Source organism: Culex pipiens, chromosome 1 (assembly GCF_016801865.2).
Source record: "Culex pipiens pallens isolate TS chromosome 1, TS_CPP_V2, whole genome shotgun sequence".
NCBI lineage: Eukaryota > Metazoa > Arthropoda > Insecta > Diptera > Culicidae > Culex > Culex pipiens.
In genome coordinates, this window is record NC_068937.1 from 1877449 (window position 1) to 1891543 (window position 14095).

The 14095-nt window shown below is 35.8% G+C and overlaps 1 protein-coding gene across 1 annotated transcript; it reads right to left on the reverse strand.

Moving 5' to 3' along the window:
* Window positions 1-4100: 4100 nt before the first annotated feature.
* LOC120415043 (casein kinase II subunit alpha) lies at window positions 4101-14095 on the reverse strand. The gene is made up of 4 exons (XM_039576416.2): window positions 13953-14095; window positions 12066-13852; window positions 5071-5186; window positions 4101-5009 (listed from the first exon to the last, which is right to left on the reverse strand). Exon 2 carries the CDS (start codon window positions 13619-13621, stop codon window positions 12593-12595), a length of 1029 nt encoding a protein of 342 aa, XP_039432350.1. The 5' UTR covers window positions 13622-13852; window positions 13953-14095; the 3' UTR covers window positions 4101-5009; window positions 5071-5186; window positions 12066-12592.

Consider the following 14095-nt stretch of genomic DNA (forward strand, 5'->3'; position numbering starts at 1 on the left):
CTCGAGGTTCATTTGCAAAAAAAGTTCATCCGTCAAAACAAAACAAAAATGTCGACTACAGGAATTGAACCAGAGACCTTTAGCAGACTAACCCAACGACTTAACTGCCTCGGCCACCACAGCTTGAGGACTAACAGTATTTTGTTTCACAAGTTCTGGAAACGGCCTAAAAAAATGTCACAATATCTACAATATTCACAACTTTTATAAAAATAGAAATCTAACAATGTTTGGAAATATATAAAGAAAAACTTAAATATAAATCTTGGGAACAGCATCTAATTCCAGCGTGCCTCTAATGTTGTCATATCAGCACTTTGACGTTCAATTACAGCTCATAAAAATGCGTTTTCAACTGAAATCGAGTGATAAATAGTTTAAGTTTCTATAAACAGTTTTTCAAAAATTTTGAATAGTAAAAATCAATAATTTCCCCTATATTATTATTATAGTTAAATTATTTTGAAGGATTTCAAATTACAATAAATTTGCTAAACTCTTTCACGCCTGATGATTTGTGATATGTGACCCAAAAATCAAAGCTTTCAAAACTAGCCTGTAATTTTCGTAAGGTCAAAGCATCATTTTTCCATCGCTTACCATTAAGTCCTGAAAGGGTTGAATAAAGAAATCCATAATTTGAATTTTAATTTAAAAAGTTTTAAGATATTAAGTATTCCTTTGCTTTTTTCCATTTGAAAACCAAAGTACGATAATGATTAATTTTGTATCCTTCAATTATGAAAAAATAAAGATCAAAACCAAGAATGTTGTCTTTGCCTAAATCTATTTCCATATTTCGAAGGGATTTTCGAGAAAACCTTAGATTATATTAGCCTTCTTCTTGTCGTTTATGGTGCGCCATTGCATTAAAATGCATTGAAACATCACAAACGTTAAAGCAGCCAGGCCCACTGCGTAAAGTTTGCCGCAGAGATGATTCGTTGAAGTGGGTTTAAAAAAATTGTTATGGCTTACACTAAATCTGAAAAACCAAAGGCGGACAATTTTTTTTTTTTCTTAAAAGAAGTCTGCTTAGGATTTCTGACTCTGACGAAAAAAAAAACTTTTTTGGTTGGTTTTGGAAAACACTCGACTTGAGTGGCCACACTGTTTCTAGCCTCCTAAGGAATTTAGCTAATAAAAGTGAAACTTTAGTTCAACTACACCTACAGGAAAAACATGTTAAATCTATCGTAGTGGATTGATTTGATTTGATGTGATAACCAACAAAAAACATATCTTTTATCAGCAATTCCCCACGAAAATAGCATTATTGAAAAAAAATATAATTAGACCCGTATTTTTTTGTTTGGGTGACCTACGCCATGTTAGGGTGGTCCCAAAAATGGCCATTTTCGTCGATTTTCGCAAAAACCACTTTTCAAAAAATCATAACTTTCCGTAATTTCAACCGATTTTAGTTTTTTTGGACGCAAATGCAGGGTTGTTACGGAGAAGTCGCAAAAAATCCACGCCATATTAAAAAAAATCGCGACAAACATAGAAGAAAGTAACATAATGAATGAAATTTCAAACGAATAAAGAATAATACAGAAAGCATTTGGATCAGCTCCGTTGATCAGTTGTGGATTCATATCCCACCTGCACCAAGTGGAACCTTTTTTGCCATTTCTGAAACCCCGGGCAGACGGTAATAACAAAATTCATGCCATTTCAATAACAAATAGTGTTAAAATAACAGAAAGTGTTATGGAATCTTCCTGAAAAATCAATTATCGATTAAGAGTTTAATAACATTTTATGTTATCATAACAAAATTTGTTATTGGTCTGATATTGGTTGAAAGCCAAAACAACTTTGGAATAACATTTTTTGTTATGGAAGAATGACTCCAACTGTTATTGGGATGAGCGGATTAGTTGTTAAAATAACAAAAAAATAATAACAAAGATTTGTTCGAAGAATAACTAAAAATGTTATAAGTCTATTATTACAATAACTATCCAATAACAAAAAATTCATAACGAACGAATAACAAATTTTGTTATAAATAACATAAAATGTTATTGGCCTAGTATTTTCAAATATCAAAAAACTTTATTCCCTAGTTATTTCCGTCTGCTCGGGACAATATTAGCATTTTTTGTCACACTTTAAATATCGTTGCTTTGAAAACAAATTCAGGAAAAAAAATAAATTCAAAAATTTTAAAAAATTAAAACCATAAAATAAATTACCGAATGAAAAAATCTAGGGATTTTGTACTTGATAATTCTCGCCAAAATTTTACTCTGGAAAATCGAAACAAATTTTTTTTATCATTTTCGTCACTAAATTTCTCTAAACAAAATTATGACTCCGAAATAATTTAATAGTTAAATAATTAAATAATTTAATCATTAAATAATTAAATAATTAAATAATTAAATAATTTAATACTTTAATAATTAAATAATTTAATAATTTAATAATTCAATAATTTAATAATTGAATAATTTAATAATTTAATAATTTAATAATTTAATAATTTAATAATTTAATAATTTAATAATGAAATTATTTAATAATTTAATAATTTTATAATTTAACAATATAATAATTTATTTTTTAAATAATTTATTAATTAAATAACTTAAGAACTTTCTTAAAAAAAAATCCATTGTTATATTTTCGTAAATTTTCAATTTAATAATTCGTACTCTTTTACGTTTTTTGAGTCTGTAAGTTTGGGCAATTTAAAATAATAAATTCTATTTTTTTATTGTTTGAATATGTAAATTCTGAAATTTCAAAGTGATGAATTCCAGATTTTTTATTTTTTTTTTTAATTTGAACATTACAGTTCGCTTTAATACGGTGATTTTTACAGATTGCTAAGTAAATTTCGTCATGTTGTGATAATTGGGAGTAGAATCAATTCTACCTGAATCCGAGTGGCAACAGAATTTTTCATTTTTTCAATAAACCAAAATTTTTGAAAATTTCAATTTTTAAATTGAAAAAACATAGAAAATCTAAAAAGTTTCATAGCTTAAATTTTATGAAATTCTGTAATTTTTCGAATTTAGTTATTTTGATTTCAATAAAATTGTTATTAATACGAGTTGTTAAGCAGATGTTTAAAAAATAATGAGTTGTAATGTTATGTTTAATTTATATAACAAATCTCAATACATTTAAAAAAAAATCGCTCCTTGAAGATTATTTCGAAGTTTCATATTAAGAAAAAAATCAATAATTTTTAGAAGAAAATTTTCTTCATTAACAACTTCTTAGAATTTGATTTTTTTGCACTGAACGAAAAAGATTGAATTTATTTAATTTCTAATAATATTTTCCTTTCTAATTTGAAAGAAATTCTATCGTTCTCAATTTTTTTTTATCAAAATTGATATCCGCGCGAAATCCACGCCTGAGCAAAATTAGCCAGCAAATCCGCGCCGTCCGTAACAACCCTGCAAATGAAAGGTGATAAATTGGCCTTTCAAAGAAAAATAGTAAAAAGTTTCAAAAATTTAGCTTTACGCTGATTTTTTTTTGTAAAATCAGCCTATACGAGGTTTGAATCAGCAAATTTTTTGTTGAATATAATCAACAAAATTGCGTTGAAACAAACCTTGATTTTCTCAATTCCAAAAAAGTTCTTTTGTTGTTTTGAAAAAGCTGCTTTGACATTTGGCGTTGAGTCCAAGAGAGCTAATTTTGGTTGAAATGGCGCAATGTTATGATTGTTTGAAAAGTGTGATTTTGGGCTCAATTTGTGTTTTTTCTAAAATTTATATAAAGAATTAGTGCGGCTCGCTTCTTGTACGTACGTATTGCATGCGATTTCTGGATTGTATGCAAGTGCGACGAACCGCCCTATTTCTCCATACAAACTATTGAGAAAAACAATTCGGTCATGTCTAAATATTTTTGAAAAATTCAACGTGCACGTGTTTCTGGAAACCCCTCTCGGGTTGACCCGGGAATGATTTTTTTATGTGATACAACCAGATTGGACATTTTATTCAAACAGAAGAATTGAAAATCTTTTTTTTGAGGATTCAGTTCCCACTTAAAAATGCAAACATTCGAGCTATGTGTGGTGTTTGGTGGTGATACGCCTTTTTCGAAATGAAGTAAAAGCAAACGGATAACGTTTCGTTTTATTATTGATTTAAATATTGTTATAATTATTTTTTTTTGTTCTATAATTACTTCGTCCCTATTACAACTATCTGTTCTTTTTTTTACTGGATTAAGTGCTTTCGCTCAGCTTCCATTTTGGATTTTCTTTAAAAGCAGAGTTTTGAAAAGTATTTTTTTTTTCTTCTTGTTTTACTTTAATCATTCAGTTGGTTTTAAATTTCGAATCAATTGGACTCGCTCAGCAGAAAATTACCGGTTTTGCTTTGTTTTTTTTTGTTTCTGTTTGTTTTCTTTTTGTTCTCCATACACACACGTCTCGTTTGTACGCACTATACATTGCAAGAGAAAAATAATAATAGTTCACATTTAATAGTAGGTCATAATTATAATAATAGTTTTGCGATCAATCATCAAACAAATGGGCAATGAAAAGTCGTTTGCGTGCTTCATGTCAAATGAAAAATTGTATATTTCCCGAATTCATCATTTTTTCTGTGACTATTGATCAGTTTTTTTTCCTTCTTCTGCTTCTACTCCTTTAACTTGTTTCGCACTTTCATACTTTTAGCTTCTTTCTCTTCTTGTGAAAACTATTGTACATGGGTGAGAGCCAGCAGACGACGCACAAAATAAAACGCGTCCTCGTAAAAAAAAAATGGGCTAGGAAAAGGATTCGAATTTTTCTGATGAGTGTTTGTTCTTGTCTGTTTTTTCCCGCAGTGTTTTACACTGAAGTAAAATTTGAGGAAAAGGGGAAGAAAAGGGGGGAACGGCGTTTTTTTTTTTGCTTTGCTTGGACTTTTGGTGAACAACTTCTTTCTTTGCTGAATCAATCGCGCGGCTTGGAGATCGATGCTAGGAGAGGTCCGATTCTTGAAGGCGTGTGTGCGGACTCTTGCTGTCGGTGGCAGTTTCTAAAATGTGAAAATAATTAAGTTTTATCTCTAAATATTGGTACAAAATTTGTTAAGTTACCATTTTGCTAAATTCTCCTATACGGTTTCTTGAAAGCGTTTGTATAATGCACTTTCAAACAAATGTAACAACAAAAAGATCGTATCAGGCTGCCATGGGTTCGTCTTCATCCAGTTCTGCAAGAAAGAGAGATAGAATAAATGTAATGTTAATACAATTTGCTACCAATTTCAATTTAGAGGATAAGAAACATCATATATTGATTTCGAACATTCTATCTCTTTAATGCAACAATCAAATGACATTTAACCCAGTTTCTTTTTTAAATAAATTCAGAATAAGAGCAATTCAAGTAGTTTAAGCTCTATAGATTATATTTTTGTATGGAAACACTTTCAACAGGATATACTCACACCAATGTATTGCTATTGCTGGGATAACAGGGGCAGAGCAATGGTTCATACATGCTGTTTCGTTCAGGTTCCTAGGCGCTGGTGAAACTTGAAAAGAATGTTGCCGGCATTCCATTCTCTTGTTTGTCTTCAAAACTGGATCACACTAGGTATTGGGTCAATACACTTCTTTAACTATAAAGCCGTTCCGTTGGAAGGATATTTGTTACCATTCCAAGCAATGTATAAGGTCATGGCACTTTCAGAACACATCAAGGAATACATCTGCACTGTCTGTGCAACCAGGTGGCTCGAGATGGGCGATTCTTCTTTCGGTTGCTTTTAGGCCCCTAAATAAATCCTCAAAATTTGAGAGCGATTGGTTGCGTCCACGCTTTGGGCATTTCTTTTTTGACACTTTGATTATTAAAATTTTTATTTTCCATTTTTTTTTCAAACCAACACAATACCATTAAAATAGAGAACAAATCTCTGAAACTTTCCCGAAGAATGTTGCTTCTGTCCAAAGATCCAGTGCGCAAAACTGGTCTAAAACGCGATTTTTTGTCGCACGTGCATTTTGGGCCAAATTGAGTTAAGAACGCCATTTTGTGTGGCTCACAATGTCTCACTTTTTGACCTTCACAGATCCCCAAAAATCGATTTCAATCATGAGATATTCAATCAAACCATAAAAAACTTCGTGCATTGTTGTCACTTTTCATATGAAAGAAGTTTCAATCTTGTCGTGCTATCTTGACACACCCTGAAAATTGCTGTAAGTGCGACAACTGGTCAAAGGGATTTCAGGTCAGAACGCGTTTGACACAAGTGCGAGCTCGACTACCGGAAACATTTTCAATTATAACTCGGGACTCCAGCAACCAAATTTAACAAAACTTCTGGACAATGCACATAATGGTCAACCAACAGAACGTGTTTGTTATTTTTTACATTGCGTGGACTAGTTTTTGTTTATTCAAGGTCAAACATCAAAACGCGTTTTTCCCGGATCGACAAAAAGCGACGTGCGACAAGTTAGCACGACAGCGTCGAATATGGTTCAATTTTCTATGGGAAAAAAACTATTTTTTTTATTTTGATTTTTAAACCAGATTCATATTGGGATGCTCTGGAAGGTGCTCTACAGCTTTCCCGATGAGAGTATGGTGCTTAGACTGGCTACGAGCTCCTATACCCTCCTTCACGTGTACATATCGACTCAGAACCAAAAACTGAACAAATGTCTGTGCGTGTTTGTTTGGATGTGTGCACCGAAAACTTCTCAACTCAGCACTGGCTGAACCGATTTAAATCGTTTTGGTCGTACTCGACCCGTCTTGAGGTCCTATAAGTCTCTATTAAAAATTAAGAAGTTTAGTAAAGTACTTCAAAAGTTATGCTAAAAAGAACATTTTCGAGGAAAGTCCGGAAGATTGTAAAAGCTCCCCAGGTTTTGTAAGAAACCCTGTCATTTTATACATTTTTAGAAATGTATTTAAAATATCTTTCAAATGAAAAAAAAATCTTGAGATCAAATTTTCACATATTTTTTTTTCTTTTTGACATAAAATATCACAAATTTAACGTTTTGTTTGGATTTTGCCTATATATTTATTTTAATTGATTTTATTTTACATTTAAACATTCTTTATTTTTTAATTTAATTTTTATCATTTCTGTATTGATATTTCCAGAATCAATTATTAAACTGAAAAATTGTATGTACACGAAAACAAATTATCCATATCGTGTTTTTGAAAATGTTCAAAAAGGTTGCAAAAAGACACTGAATTAAAATTTCTAAAGTTTGACTATTTTTACTTCAAATTTTCAGTGTTTGGAAAGGAAAGTTTTAAAAAAGCAATTTAATCATATTGAAAATAAAGATCGCAGCAAATATTTTTTTAAATATTGAAAAATGTCTCAAAATGAGTCAGGAAATCAGAGAGAAACATTTTTTTCATAAACCTGACGAATTACAAGCTATTCAATTGATATTCAATATATATTAGGATGGCTTGAAGTTGTATGGGAAAATTTCAAAATGGACTAATTCAGTCAGAACAGGCCTTTTCCGGTCCCATTTGGGCCCCCAAACAACCCCCCAAAATTTGGGAGCGATTGGGTTTGACCCAGATTTCCGCAAAGCGATTCAAATTGGTATGGAAATTTGTGCTGAAAATTATATTTCTTGCCAACACTGCCTGTACTTCGGTAGATATTTCAAAATCTTTTTTTTTAACGTAATAAGGAAGCAACCTTGCAAAATGGTGTCTAAGGAAAAGTTGTTGTATATGATTGTGGCTTTTATTTAAAGCTATTGACATGCAGAGTAACTTCTACTGGTGAAGCGTTGGTGTCTTAGGAAAAGTTGTTAAGCTACTTATTCCAAAAAAAAAAGATATGGTTGAAAGACAGGGTGTCTCATCTACAGGGTGTCAACCCATTTCCCGCTTCTATTTAAGACCTTTTTGATAACTGAAAAGTGGGCGAAAAAGGATACAAATCGCAAATTAGGCCTGCCACGCAAAAGGAGGCTGAACAAAAATTCGTTAAAAGTCATTATTGCAAAAAAAAACTATCTGGGGAATTGATTGCGCATGATTTAAAACACGGTAATAAAGTTAAGATGCTATAGTTTGGCAACTTTCTGATAAGTTGTATTTTTTCTGTAAATTGCTCTATAAAATAAAGGCAGCTGAATAATGGAATTTCTTCTGTGAAAATGTGGAGGCCTTCCCTGTCACCAAAGAAGCCATTTTGTGTTATTGGTTCTCCTGTACAAATATCTATACAATTTTGGCAGCTGTTCATACATAAATGGTACGAAAATATCAAAAAAATCTGTAACTTTTCAAGATTTTTTTTATTGATTTGATGTCTTGGGCAAAGTTGTATGTATTGATGAAGACTACTCAGAAAAAACACGGAAAAATGGTTTTTTTTAATTAACTTTTTTCACAAAAAATCTGTTTGCTAAAATCCGTATTTTTTAAATCTTTGATTTTTTTATATGTTTTAGGTGACAAACCCAAACATTTTTTAAGCCATTCAGAAGTTTGAACCGACATTTTTCCTACGAGTTAAATTTTTTTATATAGTGATTTTTGTAAAAAAAAATCTTGTAATTTCCATTTTAAATTTTATGTGAAAAACTGTTTTTTACGATTTTTTGTTCCTTTTTCGATTTGTGCCCTTTTTCGCCCACTTTACAGTGATCAAAAAGGAATTAAATAGAAACGAGAAATGGGTTGACAACCTGTAGATGTGACACCCTGTCTTCCAACCATGTTACAATTTCTTGGAATAAGTTGCTTAACAACTTTTTCTAAGACACCAACGCTTTAAAAGGTCACCAGTATAAGTTAGAGCTGGGTTGACACCCTGTAGGTGTGTCACCCTGCATGTCAATAACTTTAAATAATAGTCACATTCATATACAACAACTTTTCCTAAGACACCATTTTGCTAGCTTGCTTCCTTATTACGTTAAAAAATCAGATTCCGAAATATCTACACTCAAAGTCAGAAGTATCCCTCAAAAGGGTACTTTCAATCCTCAAAAAGGATACTTTCTATCCTTTTTTAAAGTTCACCCGGCGTCACCCTTTTAAAAGGGTATGTCAAATTCAGTACATTTTCGATACCCTTTTAAAGGGTGACGACGGGTGAACTTGAAAAAAGGATACTTTTTACTTTGAGTGTACCGAAGTACTGGCAGTGTTGGCAAGAAATATAATTTTCAGCACTTATTTTGAAATGCCTTTTTAAAAAAATCTGTATCTTTTTTCAGAAGCAAGATAGAACCATACTTTCTTCGGCAAAGTTTTAGAGGACATTCAGGGCTATACTTCTACGGTGTTAGTTTTTAAATTGAGTGAAAAATGAAAATGATAAAAATTAAAATGTAAAAAAGAGGGTTTTCCCATACAAATATCCATACCAATTTGAATCGCTTTGCGGAAAGCTGGATCAAACCCAATCGCTCCCAAATTTTGGGGGGTTGTTTGGGGGCCCAAATGGGACTGGAAAAGGCCTGTTCTGAAAAAACGATCATGTCGAGCCACCCAAATATATATGTTTCAACACTTCTTAAGGCGAAGCCGTTGATCATTTTCGAAGAAAATTGATCATCGCTCTAAAATTCTCTGTATTGAGTGTGTTTTAAAATTTATATAATTTTATGGTACAATCATTGACGTCCTAGTTGGCAATCATTGATTAATGACGATTTCCATAACTTTGCAAGGAATGGGATAATCGTTACCAAAAAGTATCAGCATGTGTAGGGCACTATTCTAAACAACTTGTAGAAGGAATTTTGTCAAAATATTGATAGCGACGCAAAATTTATATCTTTGAACGAAAAATCATGGCAATGATGAAAGTCTTCACGTTAAAATTTTGTGTGTTTTCAAAATGCACCTAAGAGGTCCTAATAAAAATAAGTTATGAATAAAAAAAACTCAAACCACCTACAGACTTTTTGTCAAGAATACACAGACACCGCCTTTGAAGAAAATGGCGCCCCTTTACACGGCTTTTCGTGGCGATCAGACCCGGCCATTTGAGGTTATGTTGAAAATCACCCTTTTTTGCAGTCGTCTAAATAACTTTTTTACTTTAAAACGACTAAATGAAACAGTACAATTTTCAATACCGAGCTGTCGGACCTTAAAATGAACCGAGTTGACCACATCCGAATAAAATTCGTTCAGCCAAGGCCGACAAAATCAAATGAATGCATATTTTGATCAACATCCCCACACACGCACAGACATTGGTTCAGAATTTGATTCTGAGTCGATTTGTATACATGAAGATGGGTCTAGGAGGTCAAATCAAAAAGTTCATTTTCCGAGTGATTTTATATCCTTTCCTCAGTGAGGAAGGCAAAAAATATAGATTTATTGAGTTTTTTTTGAAAAGGTCCAATAAACCAAATTTTCAGTTTTTGCTTTTTGAGTGTTTTTTGATACCCCTGACTCAAGGCAGTTCCAAAACCACCCAAAAAGCAAAAACTGGAAATTTGGTTTATGGCACCTTTTAAAAAAAACTCCAGATTTGTAGATTTAACATTTTTATTTTACCAAAAAAAAGCTATGTTATTGTGAGGAAGGCATCACATTCCGTGTTCGCTGTTAAGATTTAGAAGTTTTGGCGCTCCAAAACACACCGTTGATACTACCTTCCCTGAAAAATGACGCTTTAGCTAAAAAGCCCCCGCCGGACATGAAAACTGTGATTTCTAATCCCCTGAAGAAGACGACATATTGCGTCGAAATCTCGGAATAAAAAAGAAAAAACTACAAGTTTTTGAATTTTTTTCTGACTATTGAGCCGAAAAACAACCTAACATATTTTTATACAAAACTTTTGAACCTCACATTGAAACTTCATAAAAATCAATAGATATGTATGCGACTTGTTTGATCAAAATCGGTTTAGCCAATGCTGAGAAAACTGAGTGACATTATGGGTCACATACACACAGTCTTCCCGAAACGCCATGTATGTTTACACGCCGTACAAGTTTCCAGTGCAGGAACGCCGTGCGAGCGAACATCATACAAAGAGACGAAAAAACTTTCTTCACCCGCGAAAGAGAGAGAGAGGAGGCGAATCACGCTTAAGAAAATCGCTCCCGAACTTCTCAAAGAAAAATCAATTTGTTGATGATTTTTTTTTGTGAATTTCCTTGTTAGCGCCACAAGTTATTTATTTTTCTTTGTTTACACAAATTGCCCATCCACAAAAAGTGACAGGTAATTTTTCGACGTGTGACGTTACACTTGCAAATAACGCCGCGCGATCGAAGGGTAATGCTTATAGTTTCAAGGCATTTTTTTCCATCATATGCAATCAGTTTTGTTGAGATGATTTTGCCATTTTTTCTTTTCTTTTATAAGTTAAAAGTTTTCCAATTGAAAATTGTAAGTTAAAAAAAACTTACACAAGAAAATCATAACATATTGGTCTGAAGTCATGGAATATTACATTAGGGGTTCGGAATCGACACCAGGTTCCGGTGATGAACCGCAGGTTTCAATCAGCGACGACAGCGAAGATGTTGGCATAGAAGGATGCACCCGTGTGAAGGGGACAAGTCGAAATAGTAGGCCGAGCCGATTTAACAACTAACAAAACTGACACCGCAGTGGTGGTGGTGACCATTGTAAATCAGGATTATGTTGTTGGGAAATTGGAAGTTTGAGTGGTGCCACGCCGTATTCGAGAACCCGAAACGGTATACAACAAAGCTGCTTAGCACAGGAAGATATAGAAACACACGAAGAGCTGCGGAACTGCGAAAACCACGAGTTTTGGAAGACAGAAACGGGTTTAGATTTTTGTGCGCTACCTTAGGATCTTTTGATTCGACGCGAACAATTCTCATTCGAGGGGTACTTGCAGTTCACGTCCGTGTTAGGGAAGCTCATTTACTAAAAATACATTTCGTTATTCCGGTGACCGTCGTGGCAATCAATAACTTGTTGGAACTCTTGTTAAGTTGGTGCACAAACTGTTAGCTTATATTGGGGACGTAAGATTCAAGTACCTAGAATGTCACGCCGAGGGCATGCCCACGCTACACATTCGATTTTTTTTTTTGATTGACACCGCAGATAGAACTTTAAGACAAAAAAGGTTATTACTCACCTCTCGAACCACTAGTCCATCACTGCCCTCGTTGGTTCAATTTCCGGCTGCACCAGGGCGGTGTTTTGTTTTGCTTTTTTAGTAGACTCAACCGCTCTTCCTAGTTAGTATTCCGAAGCACTGCCATTCACACATTCACACTCACGCGCTCGCACCCTTTCACTCGCAATTCAATTGAAGCAACAGAAGCAAAATGGGTAGTAGGTAGAAGTAGGTAGTGTGTAACGTAACGTAATATTCTGCAAAATCTGCGCTCCTCGTTCCCAGGTTGGTTTGTTGTTGTTGTTTTCCAGTAGCTGCGCGCGGCTTGTTCTCAGCGATTCTTTTTTTGTTTGTTTGAAGAGTTGTCTTGTTTAATGTATGCTTATAAATTTAGTTTTTACCATGTTTTTTTTTGTTTTTTTTTTTCTTGTAATAGTTAGTGTTATACTTCATCATTTTTCTTTTATTGTAGTTATTTGATGTGTGGTTGGTTACAATTCAACAGTGTGTGGTTTTCCTCTCGCGTTGCTCCTCTTTTTGTTCTCTTATTGGTTGCTCCCTTTCGTGGAGGACGAGGGCGGGGGCATCTGACCGTTGACGATGATCCCGAAGTAGGGATGTTCCATGGCTTCCCGCGCGGTCAGCCGCTCGTAGTGGTCGTAACGGAGCAGCTTGTCGAGAAAGTCGAGCGCCTCCGGCGACACCAGATGCTGGTTCTCGGAGTGGACGAAGCGTTCCCATCGCTTGCGGGAGTGTCTCGAGAGGATATCGTTGAAGCGCGGATCGAGCTCGATGTTATACTTATCGAGATACGCGAACAGGTCCTCGGTGCCGAGTACCTTGGCGATGCGGACCAGCTGGTCGTAGTTGTCGTGGCCGTGGAAGAAGGGCTCCTTCCGGAAGATCATGGACGCGAGCATACAGCCGAGGGACCACATGTCCAGCGAGTAGTCGTACATCTGGTAGTCGACTAGCAGTTCCGGCCCCTTGAAGTACCGGCTGGCAACGCGCACGTTGTACTCCTGGCCCGGATGGTAGAACTCGGCCAGACCCCAATCGATCAGCCGGAGTTTGCGATTCTCGTGGTCAATCATGACGTTATGCGGCTTCACGTCACGGTGCATGATGCCCATGCTGTGGCAATAGTCGAGGGCCTTCAGCAGCTCGTACAGATAGTACCGGATGTCGTAGTCGGTCAGCGTTTGGTACAGCTGCTTGAAATCCGTGTTGTTGACGTGCTCGAAGATGAGGGCCGGCGTGCGCGAAACCGGATCCTTCACCACGGCCAGCAGCGTAATAATGTTGGTTCCGCCGCGCAGATTCTCCAAGATCTTAATCTCGCGTTTGATTTTCTTCTTCTTGACCGGCTTCAGGATCTTCACGACGCACTTTTCGTTGTTGGTAATCTTGATGGCCTCAAACACCTCGCTGTACTTGCCCCGGCCCAACTTCCGCACCAGCTGGTAATCATCCTGGTTGGCCCAGTCCACCACGTAATTCTCATAGTCCCAGTACTCCCGCGGCTTGTGCGAATTCACGTCCGCGTAAACCCGGGCACTGCTCGGCAAGGTCATTCCGGCACCCTTCTTCTTCAGCTGCTGCTGGGTGGTGGTCGTCGTCGCCGTCGCCGTCAAAGCGGACACCAACTGCGGACGAATTTTGCTCCCTTTGCCACCACCTCCTCCTCCTCCACCGGCACCTGCCACCAAACTCCCGCAGACGGCGGCGCTGCTACGTTCCGACGTAGAAAACTTTAAAATATGCGGAAATCGATGACGACGACGGCCAGTGGCGGCGGCGACTGCCTGCAAAGAGGCCGAACGAAGAAGAACGGAGGTCACTACCAGCGGCAGGGTGAGAAATTATGGGGGGGTTCGGGGGTCGGGGGAAAGGTGAGGAACCTACAGAATTTCTTCACCGGAACCACGTCAAAACGCCACACGCGGAACACAACCCGTCGCTCGCGCAGAAACGGTCCGCGTCCGATTCTCCTACTGGTTCCGGCGCCGGATCACACGCACAACGCACCACTTTTTCTTCCGTTCCGC